The 12538-nt window shown below is 35.4% G+C and overlaps 1 protein-coding gene across 2 annotated transcripts in view; it reads left to right on the forward strand.

Moving 5' to 3' along the window:
• The window catches only part of PLOD2 (procollagen-lysine,2-oxoglutarate 5-dioxygenase 2), a 110796-nt gene that overhangs the window by 75955 nt on the left and 22303 nt on the right, over nt 1–12538 (forward strand). For both annotated transcript variants that reach the window (XM_049628697.1, XM_049628696.1), the window contains exons 7-9: nt 7–104; nt 7103–7204; nt 10551–10676. In XM_049628697.1, coding sequence (XP_049484654.1) covers nt 7–104; nt 7103–7204; nt 10551–10676 — 326 coding nt within the window. The remainder of the gene's footprint in view (nt 1–6; nt 105–7102; nt 7205–10550; nt 10677–12538) is intronic.

Consider the following 12538-nt stretch of genomic DNA (forward strand, 5'->3'; position numbering starts at 1 on the left):
ACCCAGATGAAGTTGTTTTAAAATTTGAAAATGGCAAAGCCAGAGCTAAGAATGTATTTTATGAAACATTACCAGTGGCACTTAATGGAAATGGACCCACCAAGGTGAGTCACAGTGACTTTTCCCTGTTTCCTTACTACAGAGCAGTATGTAGTGTGTCATCTTCTTCTCCCCCCTCCTTTACCTTCTCCTCCTTCTACTTCTCTTTTTTAGTATCTTTAAGAGTCTCTATTTTAGTGCCAGCAATCTACTGGCTTCATCTTTACACTGTGTATTATGTGGTTTCCTTCAGGTTAATCAAATGATGATTTTTCTTGAGCAAAGTGATACTTTTTCGTTCTATTTTTGACACATTACTGTTTAAGAATAACAGCAAACTTGAGAATGAGCCATATTTTCCTCATACAGGATATCCTATCTGAATAGGAGATGCTGAGGTCATTAATGCACCATTTTCTTTTTTTTTTTTTAATTTTTTTTTTAATGTTTATTTATTTTTGAGACAGACAGAGACAGAATGTGAGTGGGTTAGGGGCAGAGAGAGAGGGAGACACAGAAGCAGAAGCAGGCTCCAGGCTCCGAGCTGTCAGCACAGAGCCCTACGCGGGGCTCGAACTCACAAGCTGTGACATCATGACCTGAGCCGAAGTCGGACGCTCAACCGACTGAGCCACCCAGGCGCCCCAATGCACCATTTTCTGAGTTAACAACTCTGTTAAATATTGAGGTGTCACTGTGTGGCTGGAAGCTTCTTCTTGCACTTATTTTAATACCAAGGTTGATGGGTTATAGTTGAGAAAGACATATTGCGACTAATGAAATTTTAGATGCTTTTCAGATATACATCATTGAGCTTGCTGAGAATGTTATTGACTGCAAAATGTTTAGATAAGTTTGAGATACAGATGTGTGCTTGAAACAGTGTTCTGAGAAACCGAGATGCCTAGTTTGTAAGTACCTAGAAAAGAGATGAACAGATGTGCACTGTGGGAAGAGGGGATGGGAAGGTGTCCTCTGCTGTTTCAGAGGATTGAGTAGTGTGAATTCCAGTAAAAGCTATATGCATGGGAAGCAGGGCAAGGGAAAGCTCACACTGGCAGCTTGTTCACCCTCAAAATGGAAGAAGAAGATTCCTCTTCCCCTCTAGTTAATCTTTACAACTTGCGTATTGTCCCATTCCAGCCCTCCTGCAGTCTGGCTGGGGGCACTCCTTTCTCTGTCTTGTATCACTTTCCCAGATCTATCCTCTCCTACTCGTTAGCAATGTAAAGACCCTCAAGTCTTTCCCATCTTAAAACAAAGCCAAGGCAGCACAAACTAAACCATCCTCCTCAATCCTTTTGCCTTCGAGCCTGCCTGCCTTTTTCCTCCCCTTCACAGCCAAACACTTTAAAGTAGAGGCAACTTACTGCCACCTCTGTTCCTCTTCCCACCACACCAAGAAATGCTCCTGCCAAGGTCTGTTGAGACATCCTCTTTAGCCCTCATTTTACTTGACTCAGAGATAACATTTGACCATGTTGATCCCGTTTGATCCTACTTGAAATAAACACTCTTTCCCTTTGCACCATTCTCTGCTGGTTTGTCTACTGATTTTCTGGCCTCTTAAATCTCTCTCTTTTTCTTTTTTTTAAATACACATTAAAAAAAAAAACAAACTAAGACATCGTATGGGTGGGGTAGCTCAAGGGTGGTGGGAGCGATCTTTTTCCTTTCTTGTTTGAATTAAGTGTTCCATAGGTATCTCTCTGAGACACCTTTCGTTTCTACACAAATTCTTGGTTAATTTGCTTCCTTCCTATGTCAGCCAATCCTCTTGTGATGCTGATGATTTTCAAATCCTTGCTGTAGCTCCTGTATCTTTCTCAAGCTCCAGGTCTGAATACCCAGTTGGTAGCTTTGTGTATCATATGAAGACCTGAACTCAAGACCTTCAGCTCTGCCTCCTCTTTTGGCCAGCTGGTTCATGGGAACGTGGGTCTTGTTTTGGCTCTAAGTGCTTCCCACTCCCAACCCAAGAGCTGTTTTTTTCTGATTCCTGTACGTGGTGGTTTGTCTAATTTTCTCAGTGCCAGTGACAGCTTCCTTAGTTCAGGCCACCTGCACCCTGCCACCCCTAGCAAACCACCCACCAGAAGCCTGGAACCTAGGGCATTGTGCTGAAGCAGAAAGTCAGTCACATCAGTCACCTGTATAATGCCCTCTGTAGACTTAGGTGTAAAGAGCCAAATTCTCACCTTGCCTTGTAAAACTCTTTTAAAATTTCACTCCTGGTTTAGTGATCACCAGTCCATTCTTCCGTCTACTTCCCCACTCCTGACACTACAGATATCTACACGAACATTTCTCATACTCATTCTCTCCCTCTTTCTCTCCCCCCACTCCTACGTACTGAATTCCTTTGAACTTTGAACCCTGGAATCCTTTGCCCCTAATCCCACTTGCTCTACCCACCTACTAAATCCTCTTCATCTTGTAGACATCAGCTTAGTCTTTACTTCTCAGATCTCCTGCATGCTTTCTATAGTATTTGGAACTTTGTCCATCACAATATCTAATACCACACGCTAGACAGGTATGGATTTACTTTTTTTTTTTGTCTCTCTTACTTACTGGGCCTTTAGCCTAGGAATTATAGAAACCATACCTATCCTGTTTACTTTTTGTTTCCGCAGGCTCCAGCACGTATCTAGCATATATTAACCTTTCAGTAAATGTCGGAATTTATAAACAATCTAATGACCTAGCATTATTCTTGGGAGTGGTAAGGCAGATTATTTTTTGACAGGGCAAAAAAAGTCATAAAACTGATGTGGATCCCTGTAACTTTTCCTTAAGCAGATAAATGCACATCTTTTGTCTATGAAGCGTCCTTTGCAATACATGTGTGTGTGCGTACGTGTTTGTACGTGTGCATGCACACAGTGTCTATTTTAGCCCTCTGTCTGATATCCTTGGTGCCATTTAGACAAGGGCTTGTTCAACCAGACATCTCCTATAACCACATAGGGTGCTGTGTCTTCTTGGTAATTTTCTAAATCAAATGTAAATGTCTTTAAAGAGGGGGCATGGCCCTGAGCGTTAAGCTTTTGTGGGCAAGCCCTGATGTTCAGTGGTTGTGATGTCATCACCAGTTTCTCCTGAATTCTCAGGATGATACTGCCTAAAGTTTTACAGAGTGATTAATTTAGGACCTCTCATGAGAAAAGGAGCCCTAATCCTTAGTCCATTTAGAAAGACCTGTTTTAGGTCTTCTAAGAAACATTCTCAGTTTGGGCTGTCACAGTTTCTGGAATTTCAAGCAGTGTGATGATCCTATTATATTTTCTCTGACATGATCCTATCTGGTCTACCTTCCTGTGATTCTATTTGACAACAAAGAATGAAGCAAGTTTTTTATTATAAAAATTAAACTTGTGATAACATAAACATTTGAGAAAAGATTATGTAAATAAGCATTTATTTAGCCCTAATATCTAATTTAATAATATTATGTTAAAGTTAAAGGCACATGAATGTATTACATTTTCCCCTGTGTCCAGGCTAATGGGAAAGAAAGCAGATTATTCTCTAGATAGAAACTTTTTTTTTAAACCATCATTAAAGGCAAAAGGATATTTTCTGTGAATTTTTATAAGTTTATTTTACTTACTATTTTATTTAGCTAAGGGGTGATTATAATGCCAGTGGCTTTGAACCATAACAATGACCTAACTGATAATATTTAAGCCATTTTTTTCATTTAAAAATATATGCATAATCTGGAAATGATAAATTATTTTTAATATGTTTACAGACCAAAGTTATTAAAGTTAATTTCTCTAAATCTCATGCTGTTAGTAAGAGTAATTTTTAAATTATAAGTAGTTTAGGGGCGCCTGGGTGGCTCAGTCGGTTAAGCATCTGACTTCAGCTCAGGTTGTGATCTCATGGTTCGTGAGTTCGAGCCCCATGTTGGGCTCTGTGCTGACAGCTCAGAGCCTGGAGCCTACTTCAGATTCTGTGTCTCCCTCTCTCTTTGCCCCTCCCCAGCTTGGACTCTTCTCTCTCTCTCTCTCTCAAAAATAAATAAACACTAAAAAAAAATTATAAGTAGCTTAAAAAATCAATTATAATCTCACTACCCCTTGATACTGTTTTATTCATGATTGCTTTCAGGTTTTTTTGTCTTTTTAGTCTATATCTGTGAGCATTTATACTTTTCATTTATTTTCATAATGATATGTAAATAATTTTGTGTTTCTAAAGTAACATTTTATTTACAATATATTTCTGTATTCTACATAATTATTTTCTCACTTGGCTAGATACACACAATCTAATATTAATAAATTTTTAGACAGAAACTATGATTTCTGGCTTGAAGCTTTACTTTTTATTTTTGAAGCTCATTTATTGTTCATAACACATTAAAAGATGCTTACTTTAACACCTAACCTTTTCTTTTACATATCAGATAATATACCTGTTAAGGTAATCATGAAATTGGTGGTAGTTTTATACAAGCTAAAATTGAACAGAAGATCGGATCACCTGATTTGCACGTGAAAACAAACATTTCTGAAACTAATTTGATTTACAATAAAAATAGGGATGTTAATCCTGTACATAAAAACACAAATGCTTGGGTCACTATGACCTTGAATAATTGGATGATTTGGGAAAATGAAAGAAAGAAAGAAAAGACTTGGTTGGAAAAGTTTCTCTGCCAATGAAATGACATCATCTCTGGAAACATTTTGATATTGTGAAAGAAGGATCAGGAAAGTACTACCACCTAGTAGCTGGGGACTGCCTGGAACAGCCTAACTACATAAACAGTTTTCTGCACTTTCCAAAGCTGCCAGCATAAATGTCTGCAGATTTTAATGAAGAAAACAGATGTAAATGGAAGGTGGGGGTTGGCGATGGATAACTTCTGCCTGTGTAGTGAGCGATCCAAAAGAGAAAGGTTTCCAGTCAAAAGTAATGTTTTTAAAATATCTTAATTATCTATGAAAATTAAATTGAGGTAAGGAGTAGAACGTGGAAAGGTTAGAAAATAAAGTTTTAATTCTGAAAACTAAAAGTAATACCTTTTATGCTCTAACCTTTGAAAAGATATTGATCATTTTCATATTCACATAAGGATTCTAATAGACTGATCAATAATTCATGAAATAAATATTTAATTTTTATGAGATTTCTGAGATGAGGAAAGTGCCAGCCTTTACACAGAGATGGGGCTTTTAGATATGGCCAACTATGGGGGATTTTTTTTCTCCCTTTAAAGAAAAACTCTTTTCCAGGACATTTAAAATAAGTTATATTTTTCTCTAGCCTTAAATTTCTTAAAATTTCTTTTAGAAATAATATTTAGGACAGGATCCAATTTCACATGAATCTGTTTTCTTCCTTCAAAACCATATTATTGTATGGAATATGAATGTTTAATGTTTGCATTTGTAATTTGACAACAGTAATTTTTTTTTTTGCGCTAGAGGCACCTTAAAATGACCACATTGACTCTTGAAATGTCATTAATGAATTTAATAAGTACATGTTTCCTGCCTTGTAATTTGTTTCCTGAATTATCATGTAGTTCAAAAGAGATGTGAATGAATTACTTTCGATGTCTTATGATTGTAATCTACAAATTGAATGTAACTATATCTACAATATCTGCATAGTACAAAGATTTTCCCATTGCAATTAATACTGTATCATTTCAACAACATTTGTTTTAGTACAATAGAGATATTTAGATGGCATCCCATATATTTGAGAGGAATCTGGTAAAATGGTACTAATTACCTCATCTATTCTGCACCATAAGATCTTTCAGGGACTTAGGAAGCTAGAAAAATCCAGTAGGCACTTCTGTACATTTTTGGCCATCATACTTAATGTATTGACACATTTCCCTTTTGAGTTCATCTTATCTATAAGTAAATCTGCACAAGTTTCCTGAAAATGTTTACATTCTGGGGATACTCAAGACTTGTTTGAGGGCTCAGAGCATATTTTAGTGTATTTATGTCTCTCCTCCATCTACCTTCCCTCACTTTCTTCTTCAGCCAAAACACACAAAGGGACTTAGATTTTACAGGTGAAATGATCTCCAATGATACCTAAGGGCAGAGGGAGAAAAGTTAAAAAGGAGATGCCCTGAGTGACCTAAAAGGGGTAGCAGAGGGCGGGGGCGGGGGGTGGGGGGAGAAAAGCAGTAGTGTACTTCAGTTTACTGTTAATAATTGTGGGGTGGCAGTAATTAGGGCCTTGTTGTAGATCTGTTTTAAACTGCAGACTTTCTTTTCCTGAAGTCAGTGCCCCCCGAACCACTGCCCAGAAGCCTAGTTTATGGTAGGTAGCATGGTTTCCTGGAAGAGGTTAGTGCTTTTTGGTGATAAAGTATATATAAAACTTGTTTTGAGTGGCGATCGTCTGGCACTGCCCCATTCACCATAGGTGTCTGCCCTGGGCCTTTAAACATATATTATCTTTTTTTTTTTTTTTAACGTTTATTTATTTTTGAGACAGAGAGAGACAGAGCATGAACGGGGGAGGGGCAGAGAGAGAGGGAGACACAGAATCGGAAGCAGGCTCCAGGCTCCGAGCCATCAGCCCAGAGCCCGACGCGGGGCTCGAACTCACGGAACGTGAGATCGTGACCTGAGCTGAAGTCGGACGCTTAACTGACTGAGCCACCCAGGCGCCCCTAAACATATATGTCTTATTACTAAATTACTATTCATGTGACTGTTCTCATTAGTGTTGTTTTTGGTAAGTCTCATTAGCTCAATTAAATCTCTGTGTTTCATTATTTACATATTTCTTTAATTGTGTCTCATCTGGTATTGTTTCTTACATAATGAAATACAATGACCTTTATGATTTATAATGCAGTTTTTGGCATTTCTAGACAAAGTTTGCCCTGGTTTTATGACTCATTGTCTGGAACGAATTTAGTTCAGTATAAACCTCTAGGTCTTACATATTAGTAGAACTATTAAAGAATATACCTAATGCAGAAAACCTGCTTTGAAGTTAGATGTTTATAGAATGAAAGCACATTGATGGGAGAGGCTTACTTTCTTTAATACAGTTTTCCTTCATTTACTAGATTCTCCTGAATTATTTTGGAAACTATGTACCTAATGCATGGACACAGGATAATGGCTGCACTCTTTGTGACTTGGATACAATTGACTTGTCTACAGTAGATGTGAGTGGAAATGTGTGAAATGTAGAAATAAAAAGTACAGTGTCAGGAAGTGCAGTGATTTGTTGAAAGAACATTAGCTTATAGTTTTGATATATGGTAGATAATGCATTTATATGGCTAAAACAGGATGACACAGAAAATTGCTAGAGTTTTGTATTTCTGAACTGTTTTTGAGAGTAAAACTGGCTAGTAATTGATCCCAATAAAAGGAGCTTCGTTGTTAATATTTAATATTAATCTTATTATGATTGGCTGCCCTTGTTTTTAGTCTGCCAACTTAGTCAAAGCATCGAGGAAAAAAATGCTTCAGCATTTGTATTGACTAATATTATCCGTGCCTCATTTTTAAATTTGATGAGTTAAAAAATAATATATGATTATATAACTAAGAATTGTTTTAAGTATTTTACATAAAATACGCCAACTAAACTTCACAAAATCTCTTAAGTAGGTAGTGCTGTTGACACAGTTTTACAAATGAAAAACTGAGGGACACACAGATTAAGTAACTTGCTTAAGGGCACACAGTTTTTTTAGGCGTTGAAGGTGGGATTTGAATTTAGGCAGCTCGGCCCTAGACTCTGTATTCTTGACCACTGCAATTTCGCCTAGATGTCATGTACACATTATATGCCAGACACAGTGCTACTTATAGGCATATTTCATAGAGAATTATAACTAGTTTGAGGGTAAAGGAGCAATTAGAAATAATATTTATCTGTAGAGCATTTGCATGCATTCTTCTTCTGTCATCCAGCAGAGCAGTTCTAGTGTATTCTATAGTAACGTATTTCTTCCAAAAAATTGCTCTTGTAACTTAGAAAACTGTTATTACATATATGAGCAGTTGGATTCTAGGGATGATTTTGTCATTAAGGCTGATTCTTTCCTTCATTCATCATAGGTTTACTGAGTCTCTACAGCATGCCAGATAAGTAGAACCAATATAAGCAAAAATAAAATTCCCAGTAATGTAGTTCTGGCAACTCCTGGATCCATGCAAATATAAAATACTCTCACTGTATAGAACCAAAGCTCCTGAATTTAAATACTTTCTATGCTTATCACTGTCTGAAAGGAGGACAAAGAGTAACTTGTGCATATATAGGAGCTTCTGAATAGAGCCTTACTTTCCTTGAAAATAAGACTTTTTGGCCGGTCTCTCAAATAACAAACTGAATGTTTCCTATCCGGAAAGAATGCCAGAATATTTTTGAATGAAGCTGCATCATGATGTTTAAAAATTCAACCTGATCTTTTCTGCAGAAAGTAGTGTTGTCCTTTGGAGGGTGGGTTAATGCTTTTTATCTGTTCGGTCTCCTTTTACATAAACTTTCTGGTGCAAAGATAGAAGAATATTTACTTTAAAATTTTTTATCTTATCACTATTAGTTTTTGCATATAGGAGTAAATCACTTGTTTCTTAAGCTCTTTTGTCTGACAGACTGATAAAATATGTTAGAAAGGAAAGCTATTATATTTTGCTAGACAGATTTTTTATATGTTTTACATATTAGTTACTATGCAATAAGGATATAAAAATTAAAATTATATGGGTAGTTAAGATCTCAGGCCTACCATATTCTTGGATGTGGGCCATAGGTAAGTTTCTTTCTATATAAAGAAAGGGAGGGTTAAATGAAACTTTATACATATATAAATGATATTTACATTTATAAATTGTATATACATATGCAGTGCTAAGCCTTCAATCAGTGTTAACTGTTGTATTATCATTAGTATATAAAGCCAACTTAGATGGATAATGAAATTGTAGCATGTTGAAACCCAGGTCTTTACCTGTTAATTATGTGTTCTGAGTTGCTCAACTTCTCTAAATCCCATTTTCCTCATGTGTAAATTTGGAATAATAAATAACTTCTAAGGTTATTATGAAATGTAAATGAAATGTATTATATATCATTTGATAAGGGAGAGTTGTGATCTACTTTTCACTTATTTCCTCTATTAAATTGAGAACTCCCAGAGGGTAGATATTTTGTCTTTAGTTGTTTGGATTTTTTTATTCAATAATAAATATTTGGGTGAGTGAATGAATTTATAAAGAAGTAGAACAGTGTACAAGGTATGCTTCAGTGCAAACAAATATTAACTTATAATCCAGATAACAGAAATATATGAGGCATCATGTGTGAAAAGATGGGAAAAGAGGTACCTCATTCAGCACTTAACATATATGATATTTCTAAAAAATTTTAATCCTTAAATTCAGGTTTTAAGACATGTTTATTTTTAATTTTCTTAATTTTTTCAAATGTTTATTTATATTTTGAGAGAGAGAGAGAGAGACAGAGCACAAGCAGGGGAGGGGCAGACAGAGAGGGAGACAGAATCCAAAGCAAGCTCCAGGCTCTAAGCATTCAGCAGAGAGCCTGATGTGGGGATTGAACTCACAAGCTGTGAGATCACGACCTGAGCAGAAGTCGGACGCCCAACTGACTGAGCCATCCAGCTGCCTCAAGACATGTTTAAAAAAGGCATTATAAAGAAATCTTTCATATAGTTTTGGTAATAACACTATTACATGGCCATTAACTTATGTTTCTGTCTTCCCCAACCATTTGTAAATTTTTCAAGACAGGAAATTTCACTCTGTCCTAAATGTTGCTTATCACAAGGACTGACCAATATAAAGAGTATTTCGAAAGTTTTCATGCAATGAATGAAAGATAAACTATCCTATAATACATACCCAAACAGGTTTTTGAAAATCTATAAAAATAGAACAAGGTAAACTATAGTTTTCTCGTGTATAATAATGAAGCAAAATAAAGTACTGTCCATAAAATGAGATTAAAGGAAATATTCAAGGATAGAAATAAAGGCTCAAGAACTCCATGGTTGCTTTATTTGAGCTACAAATTAAATGCGGGACTTCCAAGCCATGGAAACCAAAAGAGAAACACAATTAGCATTATGGCTTCTTACATGAAGATGTCAAAATAGATTCAGAACTGAAGGACATTTCTTTAAAGACTATCATAAAGGAAGCACTGAATAATAGAGTAAGCAATATCCTTTATTATATCCATGTAATAAATAGGATAGTGAGTTTCCTCTTCAAACCTAAGTCATAATGCCAATATGTTACTGAGTAAAATCACTTTGATGGAGGCCTTAAGATTGTATTTTACATGTTAGCGAATTGCCATGAGTCAATTCAGATTTAGCAGATTATATTGAAATGATATTGCCAGTATATTTTATGTTGTATTGATTAAGAATTAAGATTAATATTGATTAAGATTAAGAATTAAGAATAAATAAAATTAAGAATAAATCTAAAATAATAATAATTTGTTTTCATGTTTGCCTTAAAACAAAGGTCCATCCAAATGTAACAATAAGCGTTTTTATTGAACAACCAACCCCTTTCCTACCTCGATTTCTGGACATATTGTTGACACTGGATTACCCAAAAGAAGCACTTAAACTCTTTATTCATAATAAAGTAAGTATTTGAGCAATGAATATTTTATATGAAAATTATTTTTTATCTTCTTTGGAAATATGTGTTATTATTTACTTATATAAATTTAGTGGGGAATTTTTGGAGTAATTACTGTCCTGCTTATGTCGTACCTAAGGATTTTAGAATCTGGAAACTATCATAATATTGGAATGAGCCACGTGAAACTCAGTTTTGTAGATCAAAAATGGTTGAATATCAGCTCATTTCATATGGCTCAACTTAATATATATGTGAAGAAATGTCAAAGGTCCTTGTATTCCTTGCCTTTGGGTTTTATGGAATTTTCTTTTATGGAACTGGTCATTAAATTGTTTGCAACTTAAGCTAATACCATAGCATCAGAACTTGAAATCGCTTCCAGATATAGTATTGTTTTGATAATCACACAATGGCATGCTCTCCCCAAAGGATTTTGATACTGTCATTTCCTCCAAAAATATACAGAACCTCCCCAACCCTCCCACATGTAATCTAAACTTAAAGACCCTTTTCTCAGAATTTTCCCATATATTTGTCTCTTTCCTGTTAAAACAATTGACACTTAACATATTCTAGAAAAATGCAATAGGTGTGAAGTATACTGTTTTCTCCCTATTGTCCTAATGCTTTTGGTTTAATATTGTTCTTTCTTCCTAACGTTCATGTCAGTTTATCATTTGCCTTTTCCAGGGAATATTTTAAATTCATAGAAAAAGTTTCATAGCTAAAAAAAGTTTAGAAGGGTAAATCGTTGAGCATTTGCTCTGTAAAATGCTTTGTAATGTTGGGGCGCCTGGGTGGCTCAGTCGGTTAAGCGTCCGACTTCAGCTCAGGTCACGATCTCGCGGTCCGTGAGTTCGAGCCCCGCGTCGGGCTCTGGGCTGATGGCTCAGAGCCTGGAGCCTGCTTCCGATTCTGTGTCTCCCTCTCTCTCTGCCCCTCCCCCGTTCATGCTCTGTCTCTCTCTGTCTCAAAAATAAATAAACGTTAAAATTAAAAAAAAAATGCTTTGTAATGTATTTATATACATTAAAGTGTTTTGTTTTTATGTATTGTGTCTTTTATTTAGGTCTTCTTCCTTTTGTAGGACCTTCTTAATGGCAGAGGATTTTGCCTCCCCCCCTTTTTTATATATAAAATGAACTCTGTGTAGCTTTTATGCTTTATAAGTAGTTTTAACAAGCTGTGGAAAGCTTTCAAAAATACTTAGTGAGACTTGATACATAAAAAGCTCTGAAATGCTCTAATGTTGGATTATCTATGTTAGATAATCTTATCTAAATTTTAGCACAGTTGAATCACACTAATTTGATGACTTATATGTTGATAATTTTCCCATTATATTTCCTTATTGATAAAATTTTGTTAAACTTATCTTCTTTTTGTAAAAACACAATTTCATATGTGACCATTAATTTTTCTCTCTGGCTTTAAAGAGTATTATAATATTTATTTTATAAAATATGATTGTATTTATAACTTAGATTAATATCTATTACGTTTAGTAGGCATTTTTATGGATATTTTAAAGCACATGTCTAAGATTCTCAGGCCACAAACCATTTTCCTTTAAGTTAGAGCATTTTATAGCAGCCAGGATTTAAATACTGATTCGAGGACCTGTCTAGGAGTGGACATCAGAAGAATTTTGAAATATCTTCTATTGAAAAAAAGATTGCTATGTATCTACTTTAGATTTTTCATGTGATATTGAAATTGAATTTGTTTAATATAGGTTATCATTTCATCTCTAATTGAGGAAATAATGTGAATTGTGGAATTGACAACTTTGAATGGGATGCCATCCCTGTGTATGAACACTTCAGTCATCCTATTGTCATTTTGGCACTAATTTTTGACTT

The sequence above is a fragment of the Panthera uncia genome, chromosome C2 (assembly GCF_023721935.1).
Source record: "Panthera uncia isolate 11264 chromosome C2, Puncia_PCG_1.0, whole genome shotgun sequence".
Lineage (NCBI taxonomy): Eukaryota > Metazoa > Chordata > Mammalia > Carnivora > Felidae > Panthera > Panthera uncia.